The 17727-nt window shown below is 39.6% G+C and overlaps 1 protein-coding gene across 1 annotated transcript in view; it reads left to right on the forward strand.

The window, feature by feature from the left end:
* Positions 1-646: 646 nt before the first annotated feature.
* The window catches only part of SNX25 (sorting nexin 25), a 73258-nt gene continuing 56177 nt past the window's right edge, over positions 647-17727 (forward strand). Inside the window, exons 1-3 of the mRNA XM_060778635.2 lie at positions 647-1357; positions 13867-13951; positions 16737-16953. Of these exons, the coding sequence (XP_060634618.2) occupies positions 845-1357; positions 13867-13951; positions 16737-16953 (815 nt within the window). The 5' untranslated portion in view covers positions 647-844. The remainder of the gene's footprint in view (positions 1358-13866; positions 13952-16736; positions 16954-17727) is intronic.

Below are 17727 nucleotides of genomic sequence, written 5' to 3' on the forward strand. Positions count from 1 at the left end.
ACAATCTAATCTCACCAGCCAAAAGTAGGCCCACACTTCTCATTGAAATACTAATAATTTTATATTTGTTGAAATTGTTCATCATTTTAATTATTGTATTGCTTTTAAGTGTTTTTTTGCACTACAAATAAAATATGTGCAGTGTGCATAGAAATTCATTCATTTTTTTTCAAATTATAATCCGGCCCTCCAACAGTTTGAGGGACTGTGGCCTGGCCCTTTGTTTAAAAAGTGTGTGGACCCCTGCCTCAGAATATCAAGGCAGAAAATCCCACAACATCTGCTTTGAACTGGGTTATCTCAGTCCACACTGAGATAATGTGGGATTTTGTTTTTTGCCTTGATATTCTGGGATTTAGGGCTGTTGGAAGGGCCATATAATTCAGTTCAAATCAGATCATGTGGGATTTTATACAGCTGTGTGGAAGGGGCTTTGGAAGTAGTGCCAAGCTGCATTCATTCTACAGTGGAGTGTTTATGTGAATGGAGAGGAGCCATCTCGCGCAGAGAGGGTGTGATTGACGCCTGGGCGGGCCAAAGGGAAGCCCGGCGAGAGGGCGGCTGACGTCACGGGCCCCGCCTCCCGCTCCTCAGTGGTCATTGAGGAGCGCACATGGCTGGCTGTCATTCAGGCGGCGGCGCCTCCTCCCTCCTTGGCCCCTCCTCCTCCTCCCTGGCGGGCTTCCGGAGGTGAGGAGCGAGCGAGCGGGGATGCGGTGAGGCGCGCTGAGAGAGGGAGAGAGCGAGACCTCTCCGGCGTCGACGGAGGCTGCCTGGCCGGGGATGAGGAGGAGGCGGCGGCGAGGGCGATGCGCTGCTCCGCGGCGGCGGCTCCCGGAGCAGCATGTTGGCCGACCCTGCGAATGTTAACCCCGCCGGCGGGCAGCCGGAGCCCGGAGGGAGCCCCGCGGCTGGTTCCGGCTCCCTGGCAGCGCGAGGGCCCGGCGCCTTGGCCCCCACGGCCGCGGAGGGAGACGCCGAGGAGGAGGAGGAGGAGGAAGCGGAGGGAGGGGGCCCTCGCGGCGGCGGCGGCTGTTCCCGCCTCGCGCTGGCGCTTGGAGCGGCCTCGGCGCTCGCGCTGGCCCTGGCGCTGTTCCTGGCCCCGTCCCGCCTCCCCCTGCAGCTCGCAGGAGCCCAGGCCGAAGAAGAAGAAGCAGGAGGAGGAGAGGCCTGGCTCCCGCTCCGCCTCGCCCTCTACCTGCTCAGCGCCGGCGGATCTTTCCTCCTCGGCGCCCTCCTGGCTTTGGGCCTCCGCAGCCGGAGGCGACCCCGGCCCCTGCCCGATTTCCTCGCCGCTTGGAAGCGCCGCCACCTGGGAAGAGAACGGAGAGACTCTCCCTTCTTGCAAGCGGCGGAGGTAAAGAAATAGAAAGGAGATCTCTGTATCCGCGGCTAAACTGACTGTCATGGGGATCTCGGTATCCGCGGGAGGCTTGGCTCATATTATCATCATCATAGAATAATAGAATATAATAATATTAATAATAATATATGATATATTATATCATAGCATAATGGAATATCATAAATATATATATAATACTAGCCGTCCCCTGCCACGCGTTGCTGTGGCCCACATGGGGGTTCTATGTGAAAGGTTTGGCCCAATTCTATCGTTGGTGGGGTTCAGGATGCTCTGTGATTGTAAGTGAACTATAAATCCCAGCAACTACCACTCCCAAATGTCAAGATTCTATTTCCCCCAAACTCCATCAGTGTTCACATTTGGGCATATTGAGTATTCGTGTAGAGTTGTAGGTTTTTCCGGGCTATATGGCCATGGTCTGGAGGCAGTTTTTCTCCTGACGTTTCGCCTGCATCTATGGCAAGCATCCTCAGAGGTAGTGAGGTTGACAATACATATTCGTGTAGAGTTTGGTCCAGATCCATCATTGTTTGAATCCACAATGATCTCTGGATGTAGGTGAACTGCAACTCCAAAACCAAAGGACACTGTCCACCAAACCCTTTCAGTATTTTCTGTTGGTCATGGGAGAACTGTGCGCCAAGTTTGGTTCAATTCCATTGTTGGTGGGGTTTAGAATGCTCTTTGATTGTAGGCGAACTATAAATCCCAGCAACTACAACTCCCAAATGACAAAATCAATTTTTTTGAGTGAAGGACATACATTGGGTTGTCAGGTGTCTTGTATCCAAATTTGGTGTCAATTCGTCCAGTGGTTTTTAAGTTCTGTTAATCCCACAAACGAACATTACATTTTTATTTATATTATATATATATATGTGTGTGTGTATGTATATATATCAGAATAATATAATATAATAATAATAATATATCATATATCATAGAATAATAGAATATAATAATATTAATAATATATAATAATAATAATAACAGGGAGCTCTGGTGTGGGCTGGTCTATGAGGACACAAAGTGTCGTAAGCAACTGAACGAATGAACAACAATAATATTTTTTTACTTTTTGTATCAGAAGCAAACTGAGGGTGCAGTTGGAATGTATTTTTTTAAAAAAACACAAAGTTTAAAAACCTGGCATTATACTAAATGTCTTGATAGGTTAAGGTTAGCTCTGCATCTTGTGGTGCCAGAGTGCAGTCTGTTCAGCACCTTCCAAGTTGCCCAGTCTTCTGTGTACCCAGGGGGGAGTCTCTCATTCGGTATCATCCATGGCTTAAGGTTGCAGGTTTTAGCCTGCGGTTTTGGACTCTTGCTTCCTGAGGTGTTCCTGTGAGTATCTCTGTACATCTTAGAAATCTATTTCTTAGAACAGTATCATAATAATAATAATAATAATAATAATAATATAGTAATATAATATGGCTAATAGGGCATCCCTAGATCGGTACCCCAAATCCGTGGATGCTCAAGCCCCGTTTTATCTCTACCCCGGAGTGTGGTGGAAGCTCTTTCTTTGGAAGCTTTTAAACAGAGACTGGATGGCCATCTGTCGGGGGTGGTTCTGATGTAGTTTTCCTGCTTCTTGACAGGGGTTGGACTGGATGGCACATGAGGTCTCTTCCAACTCTATGATTCTATGAGTCTATGTATACAAGGACATTGCTTTATGCCACTGCTTTCTAAATGGAGGGCCCCCACCTCTACTCCTTAGATCAGACATGGGCAAACTTCAGCCCTCTACCTAAGGCAGTGATTCCCAAAGTGGGCGTTACCGCCCCCTGGTGGGTGCTGCAGCAATCGGGGGGGGGGGCAGTAATGGCCACAGGTGCATTTGGGGGCGATGAATAACTGTAAGGGGGTGGTGAAAGCATACAAGAAAGAAGAGAAGATTTAGAAAAATCGATTTCCAGGGGGTAGGCCAAATAAGTTTGGGAACCACTAACCTAAGGGTTGCTCACTGTGGCTGGATCTACAATAATAATAATAATAATAATAATAATAATAATAACAACAACTTTATTTGCACCCCTCTACCATCTCCCCATGTAACTCAGTGCGGCTTACATGAGGCCAAGCCCAAAATACATCAAACAACATCAATAACACAACATTAATAAATAATCAATAAAATACAAATCATATGAATCACATAACAAAACAACTATCAATAGTGACATATAAACAGCTTTAAAATGGCTGGGACAAATGTAATAGATTAAAATTGAAAATATGCTGACATGAACAGGTAAAAATATAACTGGATAGGATTTTTCAGAGAGAAACGAGGGAACAACAATCCATCCTGTCAGTGTTAAAGTGCATTATGAGGGCATATTGCTGAGAGTTCTCCTATTCTGGGAAGGCACACTGGAACAACCACGTTTTCAGGCTGCCCCATAACCCAGGATCTGATCCCAGGTTATCTGTTTACCCCTGATTATCTGGCAGTATAGACTCATATAATCCAGTTCAAAGCAGATAATCTGGGATCAGATCCTGGGATAAAGGGCAGTGTAGATTCAGCCAGAGTGGTTATTCAAACTCTGGTCTCCCGAGTCATCGCATGGATCTACACCAGGCATAGGCAAACTTTGGCCCTCCAGGTGTTTTGGACTCCAACTCCCACTGTTAGGAATTGTGGGAGTTGAAGTCCAAAACACCTGAAAGGCTGAAGTTTCTCCATGCCTGCTCTAGCTGCTGGTTGTAAAGAAATTTTAAATGTTATCTTTATCTTGTTTTGTTTAGATTCCCATTTTGCCTCCCAAAGTCTTAGTAGTGAAATTGTACATTTATTATGCTTGCCATCTAAGTTTAGATAATGTGTTATTATTTTTTGATGTAGATGAGGATTTGTTTTTGGGATTTGGGGGTTGGTTGTTTTTGTCCTTGTTCAACTTATCACGGCATTTAATGTTTGCCGACATCTGTTGTAAACCAACTTGAATCCCTTACGAGCTTGAGATGGAGGTGGGACCAAGAGAAGGGCCTCTTTTGAAGATCTCAGGGTCCAGGCAGGTTCGTACAAGAGGATCTGGTCGGTCAAGTACCCAGGACTTGAAAAAGTCTAGGGTTTTAAAGGCTCAATGCTATGGGATCTTGGGAATTGTGCTATTACATTCTCAATTAGGTGGCTTTAAATAAATGAATTGGCATTTCAGAGGTTGCATGCTTCTTTGATGAGGTACCACTGCTCTTTGCCAGAGCATACAAAAAACCACATCAAATGGCAACTTCTATGCTCTACATTGAGTTCAAACTGCTTACCTTCTCCAGTGTAGCCGTACCCCTTAAAATCAGGATTAAATTGCCTCTGAGCTCATATAGGGCCCTTCTACACAGCCATATCAAGGCAGAAGATCCCACAATATCTGCTTTGAACTGGGTTATCTGAGTCCACACTGCCATATATTCTAGTTAAAAGCAGATTTTATGTGGGATTTTATTCAGCTGTGTGGAAGAGGCTGTAGAGTGTGATTTCCCTCCAACTTTGCACTCCAACGACTATTGAGAGCTAGGAGTTCAAAGTTCTGGTTTGCTTGAATCTTGGCATCTCTTCTTTTAAAATGAAATCTCATATAAAACTATAATCAAGATTAGAAGTGCCTTATGCAGGGCTTACAGAGAATAGAAAAATGAAATCTGGCTACTTGGAGAAGATAAGTAGGGGTTCTTAAGCAACTTAGCACCTTATTTCCTGTTGAATTATGCAGAAATCATGTTTTTGCCTAGGAAGTGACAGTGCACTTGCTCCGGTTGTTTGGGTTCCAGGACCCAAAATTGCAAAGTGTGGAAAATTCAGTACAGTTCAAAGTAGGATTAAAAATACATTTTGGGTGCTGGTTCAGTTCAGTACCATAACCCCATCAATTTGCTACGTTCTTCCAGAGAGTGCTGAAATATGATCCCAGTCTGAAACAAACTACTATAGTGTTCAGCATTTCGTTCTTCTCCTTATTCAATTGTTTCATTTTAATAGAGGCTGTTTTATTTATGCAGTTGTTGTACCAAAGACTTTAGAGATTCAACATTTAGCCAGAAAGTTCCCAAAGAAAAGTACAAATACATAACTCAGATATCCCTGGTTTCAGGTTTCCAAACTAAATAAAACAGGAAGTACAAAGGAAAGTGGCTGAGACAAGGAGAAAAGTGCCAGCACTGTGAAGATGTGTCTAATTGCTCTTTTCAGTCTCTGACTATATGAACAGAAATGGGTACCATTCAAGGGTAGTGAAACTGTTCGTTGTTGCCCTGAGATAACATTTACATTTCCTGCCTCAGGTGCCTGTATGTTTCAGGTCCTTTTTGCATTTTTGAGGCGAAGCTTTCCTCTGTTTTGTTGTAGCTCTTTGGGTTGAAACTAGAAATATAAGACGTAATAGATATAAGGAAAGGTGCCAGAGTTGTGCAGAATGTTAATGATATTCCACTGTCTGAGTTTTGTTTTCACTGAAATGGCAAACTTTCTTCTGAAGTGTACTGCTGCAGAAAAACAGCTTGCAAAGTGGAAGGCTTGTCCATCCAAAAACAAAACAAATTCTCACAGCTCTCCCTGCAAGTAGAAGACTAAGTGCTCAGGTTTTTTTTCTTGATAGTTACATTGCTATGTAAAGAGATGCTTTAAAATAAAAATGCAGAAAGCACATCTCTATGTGACCCTCCACCAATCAGGCTGAAGAGGTAGAGCTCTGGCACAGATTTACCTTTTCAAATGAGAATTGACCCAAAGTAAATAAAGAACATTTGTTTCTGTAAAAAATTGTAGGAATCAACTCTTTGACTGCCATGTTATTTTGCTTGTGTGAACTGGCAGGGCAGAACTGGGCAAACTCCCTATGAACATGTTCTTCCCTTGAGCTTCAAGATTTTGTCCTACATGGCAATCTTTGACATGACATTTTTTAAAGAAGCGAAATAGAAATCCTTAGTTTACCCATTCTCCTATGTAGTTATTTCAAATTAAATTTAGTTCAATCTAGAGTAAACTTACACTTGAATAATGCTGCTGTATCTTTTTTCTCATAGGGTTTTAGATGTTTGAAAACCACTTTTATGTTTCCACTTAATCTTTTTTTCTCCAGACTAAACATACCCTGTTCCTTTGACTATTTTTATAAGATCTGATTTCGTACTACACAACATCTTGTTTGTTCTTTATCAGTGTCCTTTGCATTATTACCTCCAGAACCGGACATATTGTTCCAAATGCAAATGAAGTAATGTAGATGGGAACTATTACTTCCTGACTGTGACCTGGATGCTATACATTTGCAAATAGAATACAAGATTGCCTTAGTTTCTTAGTTGCTGCATCACAGTGCCTACTCATCCTCATTTTTTGTTCTACTAATACACCTAAGGCAATTTTAGATATGTTTTACCAAGTCAGATAATCTCCATCCTGTAACTGTGTATTTATTAGTTTCTAATATCTATTTATATAGATACAGTTGGCCCTCCAAACTTTTGCAAGTTTAACTTTTGTGGATTTGATTATTTGTGGATTTGATGAAACTTTACTAACTTTTAGGTCCTCCAGCGTGACACTGTAGTCAACTTCTGCCATATAGAGGACACCTCCCTAGGAATTTCTAGAATTTCCAGTGGACACATGCACATAAGCATATAAGTGGGGCAACCCTCCAATAATCTCAATTAGGTATTTATTTTTAAGAAATCAACAGCATAAAGCAGAGTTTCACAAATGGTGCTCCTCCATATGTTTTGGAATTCAGCTCCTACAATTCCTAACACCTGGAAAGCTGGCTGGGATTTCTTGGGGCTGAAGTCCAAAACACCTGGATGAGCACAGTTTGAGAAACACTGAAATAAAGGTATGGACAACTCTATGACATCGACGTAGAATGTTATCCTAGTAATTTCCACTCATGATTGCTCATTGTACAGTGGATCCATCTAACTGTATTTTTAGCCCAACTGCATTTTATCAGTTTATCAGCAAGGATGTCATTGGAAACTTTGTGAGAAAAAATTGCCTAAATCAAGACATACCATATTCACAACATTCCCATGACCTATCTAGCTAGTAATTCAGTAAGAAAAAGAGGAAGATGAGTTGTGTGATTTACTCTTGACAAATAGGTTGGTTTCTATACATTGATTTTCCTTTTTTTTTAATCGCAACTGCTTGGTAATTATTTTAGAATTTTGCCTTGTATTGGCATTAGGCTGGTCTGTTTCCTCCACTCACATGTTTCCTTTTTGTAAAGATGAGAATACCGGGTGCAGTCTCCTCGTATATCTCCTATTCACCAAAAATTCTCAGAGTTTACAAGCAGTGGCTTAGGATCCAGAAGTTCTTCAGTGTTTGAGGATGCAATTAATTTGACTTCAGATTTAAACTTGAGCTCATAAGTCATCTAGCTAGATGGTTTCGAACCATATCCTTATATATTCCCACATATCACTTGCTCCAGGTAGGAGTCCCTGGTGGTGCAATGGGTTAAACCCTTGTGCCAGCAAGACTGCTGACTGAAAGGTCAGCAGTTCAAATCCGGGGAGCGGGGTGAGCTTCCGTCTGTCAGCTCCAGCTTCTCATTTGGGGACATGAGAGAAGCCTCCCATCAGATAGTAAAACATCTGGGTCTCCCTGAGCAATGTCCTTGCAGATGACCAATTCTCTCACACCAGAAGTGACTTGCAGTTTTTCAAGTCGCTCCTGACACGGGGCAGGGGGGGGGGGGAACTTGCTCCAGGTTGAATAAGTCTACTTGTAGTAGAAGACACACATCCTTTATCATCACTTTGTTTCTAAGATCATCAAAGAACGATCTTGTTGTTTTAACATCTCTTGGAAGCCTCAGCTTATCCTGGCTCTATGCTTTCCTGATCTCTTTGCAGTACACCAAATTGGCCCTGCGTTTTGTGTCTGTGTAGCGCCATCCTAGACATGTTTTGTTTTGCTAAGCCCTCTCTCTTCACTTCGACCATGAGCCATTTGTGTCTCTCTTAGTGCAGAGAACAAATTCAGATAAGAAAAGCAGTAAAAATACACAACATTAACCATGATTAGAAATTGAATCATGCAACTCAGTAGTATAACCAAAGAGAGATTAATGCTGCTTACAAAGAGGGGACATCAAGTAAGCCACAAACCCAACTGTTGGCCCATTAAATTGGTTTCATGCAAAATACCCCTTTTCACTCACTTCTGTCAAATAGCAAATAGAGCTGATTTGCTGTGATTATTCCAAATCTGGTGTATTTGAGACCCAGAAGAGTCATGTGTGTCTTGCATATCATTGTATATGCAATCCTATACAGGAATCATAACTACTGGAAAATTATTAGTGTGATGAATGAGAGAGGAACATTTCTTTATGAATTCTTCATTCAGATGCCTTCACCTATGCTTGTAAGGCAGGGTTTTTTTGGTACCCTGCCTCTATCTCCCCTAAAGGACTTGGGGCGGCTTATATGGGGACAAGCCCGATCATCTCATAGTAAAAATACAACATATTAAAATACATAAACAACAGCATAAAACAAAATAAAATAACATAACAAAATATGAAAGCAAACATCAACCAACAACCAATTAACCTGCAATAATGGTCATTTACTGGGCATGGGTGGACGGACTGGTGCAAATCAATTGTGGGGATAGGGCTGATGGATAAAGTGCATTACTCAATTGACAACAGCAAGGATAGATGGCAATGTAAGATAGAGTGCTTTAACTTTGGATACAGTCCTTTGGTTATTCTGTAATTAGATGAGAGAGTATAAATTGAGTTTTGTGAATGCTGGGAAGTTTGGAGTCTACAGGATTGCCATGCCTTTATTATGTATGGTTTGCCTAGGTTTGTTCATATGCTAACTGTAGTTTCGTTACTCATGTTATGCGATTATTGTTGACAGTGGTAGTGAATAGCCAGTCAACTGCATCTCCTTATTTCATAGTTTGCCTTTTCTTAGGTGTTGAGAGGCTGCTGAATGTGACAGCCTCGTGAAATATTGGCTGCAGTTACTGTGAACAGAGCAAAAACTTGTCTGGCAATTCAAGCTGACAAGTGCTACTGTTTGTATACCAATCAAATTTGTGCTGAGTTGGTATCTGCATCAGGCATAGAGCTTGATTTCTTTCACTCTCCCCTGTATTGCGATATTTATATACATATATATTTATTTAAAAATCTGGAAAACTGTCACAGATTTGTTGTGTCACAGTTTTAGTGTGAAATTTCATGGAAGAATAATGTTATCTGAAGGCAAAATCAGATAAATTGGCTAGTTATCAAACCATTCATCAATGCCCTTGGCCTTTAACATTCCCTCTTGACAACAGGGTTTGTTACACTGCAATATTTGCATTCATTCAACTTATCAAACACAGGAGATTTTATTTGATCTTTGAGACTATCAACTTCATGCAAAGTAGGGATTGAATAGTCAGTTGTTTATTTTATTATGTAAAGAAATTCAAAGCATGTGCCACCAAGTGCTTTCTATTGCATGCACTCTGGGCCTTTCCAGACAGGCCCTATATCTGTGTTCTGATCCCAGGTTTTCTGCTTTAAACAGGATTGTGTGAGTCTGCACTGCCAGATAATCTGGGATAAACAGAAAACCTGGGATCAAATCCTGGGATAGAGAGCCTGTCTGGAAGGGCCCTTTGTTGAACCTTTGCTTCCAGAAAGTAAATCTTGCTGTAATCCCCAGGTACTTGCTGTTAGCAGTCCTGAGGAGTGTTACTCTTTGAATTATTAAAGACCGAGCTGCTAAAGACCGAGCTGCACACCGGGATTGTGGCGCAGCTGGCTGAGTGTCAGCTGCATTAAGATCACTCTGACCAAAAGGTCATGAGTTCGAAGCCAGCCCGGGCTGGAGTGGGTGTCCAGCCATTGTGTAGCCCGTTGTCGACCTTTGCAACCCGAAAGACAGTTGCATCTGTCAAGTAGGAAAATAAGGCACCACCTTGTGTGGGAGGCTAAATTTAACTAATTTATGAGGCCATAAAGAAAGAAGACTCTGGGGAATGTGGAATGCGGAAGAACTTCATCGGTGTCGTTGATGGACGATGAAAAGCAGCAGCTCCCCTGGCGGCCAGAAAAAAAAAAGGTTAAATAGCCTTTGTCTGTTAAATGTTGTTTGTCAAACTGGCATTGAATGTTTGCCATATATGTGTTTACTGTAATCCGCCCTGAGTCCCCTGCGGGGTGAGAAGGGCGGAATATAAGAACTGTAAATAAATAAAATAAATAAAATAAATAATTCTTCATTTGCTAATAAAGTTTATGTGGAGATACACTTTAGTGATCTATTTTTTCAGTGATTTATTTGTGGATATTTATGGTGGGTGGCTTTTCAAATAAAGGGAGAGAAATCAAAGGTTCATAATTTTTATAATATGTTTATTACATATAATACATATTTATTACTAGGCAAACTCAAAGGGCACAAATGGTTTGCAGACTTTTGAGCTCTTCATATTTCTTCAGCTGAGATGTTTCTGAAAACAAGTGGGAAACAAAGGATAGAATGTCTATCCCACCATATAGTACAGCAACCCCCCCCCCTCCAAATTCCTGGTGTCTTGATGTTTAGGTTATTTGGAGGGGGGTGATTCAGAAAATTGCACTGGGTAGACCGTACCCGCTCTAGTTTCTTAGATATGGTTATCATGACTTTCTCTGTGTGATCAGATGAAGACCGGGATATAGCATATGTTCTGTATCTCAAAAATAGAGCTGATAGGGGAAAACTTGTCCAATTTTTGGAATCAGTAGGTCAGATATATGCAGAAACAGGTCTAAAATTTGAGGCAACAAAATGGGTATTGGCCATTGTAGTATATATATCACTAGATTATGGTTTTTTTCTGTAAAGGTTGGTTTTAATTACTAGCCCACACATCTCATCCATATTAGTACATTGGCCACAGTTTCCTTGCTATTTGAAATAAATTAATAGTTTTTCAGTTTTGGCCTTGCTGGTTTAAAAACTGGGGTATTGTGTGGTTTCCAGACTGTATGGCTGTATTGTAGCAGCATTGTCTCTTGACATTTGCCTGCACCTGTGGCTGGCGTCCTCTGAAAATGCCAGCCACAGATGTAAGAAAAATGCCAGGAGAAAATGTTGCTAGAACACAGCCATACAGCCCAGAAACAACACAACACCCCAGTCATTCCAGCCATGAAAGCCTTTGACAATATATTTTAAAACTGTTAAGTGGTCTTTATTAATGGATCAGTTTCAGTGTAAAGTGAGAATCAGCATAATTGAGGCCTGATGTGTACTTCCTGGTAATTGTTATCTTTAAGTAATGGTCCAGCACATTTTTGCGGATGAAGAAGGAAACAATTTTAAACAATTCTACTGCAGATGTACATGCTGTTTAGATTTGTTGTGTATTTCCATTGAGAATGTGTTTTTCCTAATTGATGAAATGCCAACGTATTTTTAAGAAAATATTTTTTAAAACACACACACACACACACACACACACACACACACATATATATATATATATTGTCTGAAATAGGAAACTGTAGTTATTATATTTGGAATAAGCCAAGCCCAAGGTATTGATGCAATTTCAAACTGTTTAATACCCTGACTTACTCTGGAAGTGGTAACTATGGTTTTCCAATTAATTCGTAATGGGAAACTAGTTAGTTAAAGGTTTTCTTTTTTTTAATGAAAAGGTTGAATGCTAAGGGAAAAGACTTACTCGTATATTGGATTTTTAAGCCAGGTTATAAATTGCCTTGGCTATTGCACTGGGGGATAGATGGTTCAGTAGCAATCACATATCCTAAAATAACAGTTAGATAACAAATATTAAAATGCTACCAAGAGCAATGGTTTTTCATTATCAAAGTTGAACTGGACATTAATTGACATCTTGAGATAGTTGGATTCCTGGTGAAGAATATTAATTGACTCAATATTGAATATTAAGCTTGTGTGACTCATCTGAAATTGCTTCTTGTGCAGCTGGGTTTTTAATCTCTGCCTATATTGAAGCAGAAAATTTTGTCTGGACATTCGAAGATCATTATGTCCTTTATGTTCCTGGCTCCATTCCAGTTCTAACTTCCTCATAGTGCTCCAGAAACTATTGATGGGTTTGTTAATTGGTTTATTTTCCCCTGTAGCATCTGCCATAAAAAAATCAAGAGGCTGGAATAAATTTGCTTCTCGTTTTGTCTTTTTGTGCTGAGTGTTTGAAAACGTTTTTGGGGAAAGGGCATGCTTTGAAAATTTGACTTTAAAGCCCATAATAACTTAAGACTGGAATATCTGAAAGACTACTGATTTTCATATGTTCATGCACTTAGGTCTTAGGAACAGAGGAGCATTTAGTGTACAGCACCTGGTATTCATTTGTGGTCTCTCATCCAGATCCTAACCAGAGAAGTCCCTGCTTAGCTTTCAAGATCAAATGGGATCTATTGTCTTTAGGAAGGTTGATGTTCTGCTAGATAATCTCCTCTGTTCTCAGTGCAAAGATGATTGAAGTTGTTAGAATTGATAGACTGATGATCGTGTGTTGGGAAGGAACAAGGAAACATACCTGGATTCACTTCTCTCTCTCATTCCAGCCTCTGGTCCCAATCCAGTTGGTGTTCACACACTATTGTGGTTGTCAGAAATTGAACAACCAAAAAATTGAACAGAGAAGCCATGAGTATCCCAGATTACATTTAACTGCCCCTTGAGATAAGTGGTTAGAACAGTGGTTCTCAACCTCGGTTCCCCAGGTGTTTTTGGCCGTCAACTCCCAGAAATCCTAACAGCTGGTAAACTGGCTGGGATTTCTGGGAGTTGTTGGCCAAAAACATCTGGGGACCCCAGGTTGAGAACCACTGAGTTAGAATTACTATAATCCAGTGGTTCTTAACCTGGGGTTCCCAGATGTTTTTGGCCTTCAACTCCCAGAAATCCTAACAGCTGGTAAACTGACTGGGATTTCTGGGAGTTGTAGGCCAAAAACATGGGGACCCCGGGTTGAGAACCACTGCTATAATCAGTAATTTTAATTGAATGAAAGAGAATACATGTTTGCTTTTCATGTGTTTTATAGCATATAGTTACTTGCATTTAGTCATTTTGATTGTAATGTTGCATTTATCTTTTCTTAAAAGGTATGTTGGTTTTAAACCAGTCTCAGTCCCACCTAGAATAGACCTGTTTAACTGAAGAAGACATTGTGAAATGTTGACCATTTCCTGGTCAAACTTTACCCATTTACTTTAATAAAATATAAATCTTGACTCTTCAGTTTACATAATATGCATATTTGTAATCTGCAAGATTAATCGTTGTTGAGCAAGTCTGGAGTTGGAAGCTTGGCTCAGGTTTTTGGCAACATTTTGAAGGAAAATTCCAGTTTAATGATGGTAATTTCTACATAAAATTTAGCTCTGTATTTCAGACATTGTGGACTGTTCCAGATCTAGTAAACAAACTCTCTTGCTTTTATGTGCACTTAGGGGTATGCGTATGTTTTTTCTTTCTTCTAGAATCTTTTACTTGGAAACGCACATGAAACTGTTCAGTCAAGGAGAGTGGTGATTTCTCATAACATGGACAAAGCTCTGAAAGAAGGTAAGTCTTTAAAGATTATGCAGTACTGGGTAGACAGTGCGTATCTCAAAGCCACGTGTTCCCACCAATTCTGTTCTTGCATTCCGAGTTCCTGAAACCGCTCCCAAAATTTTGTGGCAGATTGCAAAATTTTGTTGTAAAGCACTTTGTGAAATCTGCAATTGAAATATAACATAATTTACCACTGAATTTCAGTGGCCCAGTAAAGTGATGGTGCAGCCTTTAGCAGGTTTGGCCAGAAATTGGACTCCAGACTCATCAAAGTTGTCCATCTCTGGGTTGAGACCAGAAGATAATAAATTATTAATGGAAGGTTTTCATTCCCAGTACTCCACTGTAGTGTATGAGTTATATTACAATAAAAACTCAAGTGTTTCTTTTAATGCTACCTTGTTAATTGTTGTGCCTTTAAGTAGTTTCCAACTTATGGTGATCCTAAGGTGTTTCTTGGCAAGATTTGTTAAGAGGGGGGCTTTTGCCACCCTATAAGGCAGAGAGAGTGAGATTTACCCAAAGTTACTCATGAGATTTTCATAGCCAAGTGGGGCTTCTCCATAGTCCTAGTGCATTGCATATGGCATCCACAACAGTTTCCCAATTGAGAGTTCTTATTATACAAAATTATTTGAGAGTGTAATCAAGATATACATTTGTAGATGAATTGAATGTATATATGTATACATTTGAGAGCCAAATTGATGTGAAGTGGTTTCAACTCATAACTGGGAAACTGTTGTGGATGCTACGTGTTTCTACTAGGAAACAAAACAAAGCAACACAAAATTTACAGCATGATTGAATAAGTAAATTCCAGAACTAAAAGTAAAAGAATTATTTCAGAATATTATCCTTATTTGTCTACAAAAGTTGATGTGATAATATTATATCTCATTTCTAAATTTCAGAGTGTTTAAAAAAAGATCCCAAGCTGCTATGAGTTTATTAGCTATATTCATTTTTCCTTCCTATTCAAATGTTACACATATTATACATAACATGTTATAGTATAATGTACTAAACTTTATCCTGAAAGCTGTTTAGCTATTGTTGTGTTGTGGGCCTTCTACTAGTTTTCTAGTATTGGGATACTGATTTTTTTTTCATAGTAGCAATTAAGAACATATATTTTTTCTAATTATATATAATCAACTATCACGTCCTCAATTATCTTGTTTTTTCCCCAGAACTTTTGCTAAATTCTCACTATATGCAAACAAATTAATAAACCCCATTTTTGAGATGTTGCGAAATGGTGTTTGATAGATGTACTGCATCATTCACTTCTAACTAGTTAAGGTTGCCAGAGTGAAAACTATAGGGGGCTCCTGTGGTTGTGTAGAATGGAGAATTTCAGTAGAGATCTGTATTGGGTTTTTTTTTCTTTTTTTAACTTTGGTATCTAGTGTTATTTTTCTGCTTATACGTTTTTTCTAACCCTCACTGCCGTGCTTCCCCCCCCAAGCCACAGCTTTTACATATCACTTGTCCAAAATTTCAATTCTTCTTGTGGAGGTAATTTTCCTTCTTTATTTTTTAATCCTTTTTCAATAAATTTTCTCCATACATCATCAAAATCACTTTGTTTCCATATACCTCTTTTAACTTTTAATATACATGTCAGCTTATCATTTATTGCCAATTTCCATACTTCCTTGTACCACTCCTCTATTTGTATATTTATTTCTTTTTTCCAATTCCTTGCTATAAGCAGTCTTGCTATTGTTAACAAATTTGTTATCACATCTTTATCCTCTTTTTTCAATTGTTTATTATTATATAATGATAATAAGGCTATACTAGGACTTCTTTCTATTTTAATGTTCATTATATCTTCTATTTCTCTAAATACTTTCCCCCAAAATTTATTTACATATTTACATTGCCACCACATGTGTATATATGTTCCTGATTCTTGACATCCTCTCCAGCAATTTTTTGAATAGTTTTTATTTATATTTGCTATTCTTACTGGTGTTAGGTAATATTTCCATGTTAACTTGTAATAATTTTCTTTAACCCATATTGATAAGTTTTTAAAGATGTCTTTGTCTCCATAATTGTTGCCATGAGATCTGTATTGTTGAAGGCTTCCATGGCCAGAATCACTGGGTTATTGTAGGTTTTTCGGGCTACGTATATGGACATGTTTCAGAAATATTCTCTCCTGACGTTTCACCTGCATCTATGGCAGGCATCCTCAGGTTGTGAGGAGAGAATGCTTCTAGAACATGGCCCTATATCCCGAAAAACCTACAATAACTCAGTAGAGATTGCTTGTCACGCAACTAGAACATTCAGCAGCTGCTGAAATTCGCTCATTTACAGAACCATTAGAGTTATAGGAACTTTCTCTAGTTTTAAAATCTGAAATCTGGCAACCCTCCTTGTAATACTAGGCAGCCACTTGGGATTTCTGTTCAGGCGGCTGACTGACTAAATCTACATACAGGCTTTTCCTTGTTGAACTCTAGTAATCTTACTTACAATCAGTGTTTTCTTTTGTACTTCAACATTACATGTCTCATTTTTTCAAAGAGAGAGAGAATGTAAATTTTAAAGGGAAAATAACAGAAATATTGTGTTGTCGAAGGCTTTCATGGCCACAGTCATTGGGTTCCTGTGAGTTTCCAGGCTGTATGGCCATGTTCCAGGAGCCCAGAAAACTCACAGCAACCCAACAGAAATATTTTTCAGGAATTGTTAGTAAGATAATCTCAAAAGAAAAGAAAAGAACAATGATTCCTGATTGAATCCCACCACATCACCTTTGGTATTTTTTCCCCAGTGTTTGACTATAGCTACAGAGATTACATTTTGTCTTGGTATGGGCATCTTAGCCGAGATGAGGGACAACTGTATCACCTGCTGTTGGAAGACTTCTGGGAAGTTGCCAAGCAGCTGCGGCAAAGGCTCAGTCATATTGATGTAGTTAAAGTTGTCTGCAATGATGTAGTGAAAGCTTTGTTCACCCACTTCTGTGACCTTAAAGCAGCCAATTCCAGGTAAGAACCCGCACTCCACCTCCACACTTCTTATGCTATTTCACTTAGGCATTTTTTTCTTTTCTTTCTTCCTGTTCTTTCTTCTTCTTCCCTAAACTGTGTTGAGTATCGGAGAATTGTATTGGAAATATTCAGAGTGAACACACTTAACACAATGACAACAGGTAAGCAAGACTACCATAAGTTAATGCACCCCTCTCTGCACTTTGTGTTTGGGTTGCATTTAATCAAATCATTTAGAAAGCAAGTCCAGTGCTGAACTCGAAAAAGATAATGATGGTATTCATTTATATCCTGCTTTCTTCTCTTACAGGAAACTCAAAGCAACTAAAAACACAGGATTATAAACATAATTCTTTTTTTAAAAAAAAGAAATCATGTATTTTGAATAGCACATTGTGACATCTAATATAGATCCAATTCTGTTGTTGTGCCAGGAATTGACTAGGAATTGACATTTCCTGTGCTACTTCTGAGATCCTGCCTTTCAAAATGTTTATGAGGAATGGTGTCATAATTCTGACATTGGTGCCATTGGTTCCATTTTAACAAAATAATTAGTTGTTATTTTTCGGGGGGGGGGGGGGAGCAAGGTTTATAGGAACACTGATCTTAATGTTATGTCAACATTATAACAAGTCAAATGATTTTTTAAAAACTATATCACATTAATGAAGGGAAGACGGCATATTACAAATAAATAATGGCATCCCTTTTTGAAAATAAAGAGCCATTTTCCTAGATATAGCTTGCTTGATAAGATTATAACTATAG

Source organism: Anolis sagrei, chromosome 5 (assembly GCF_037176765.1).
Source record: "Anolis sagrei isolate rAnoSag1 chromosome 5, rAnoSag1.mat, whole genome shotgun sequence".
Taxonomy (NCBI): domain Eukaryota; kingdom Metazoa; phylum Chordata; class Lepidosauria; order Squamata; family Dactyloidae; genus Anolis; species Anolis sagrei.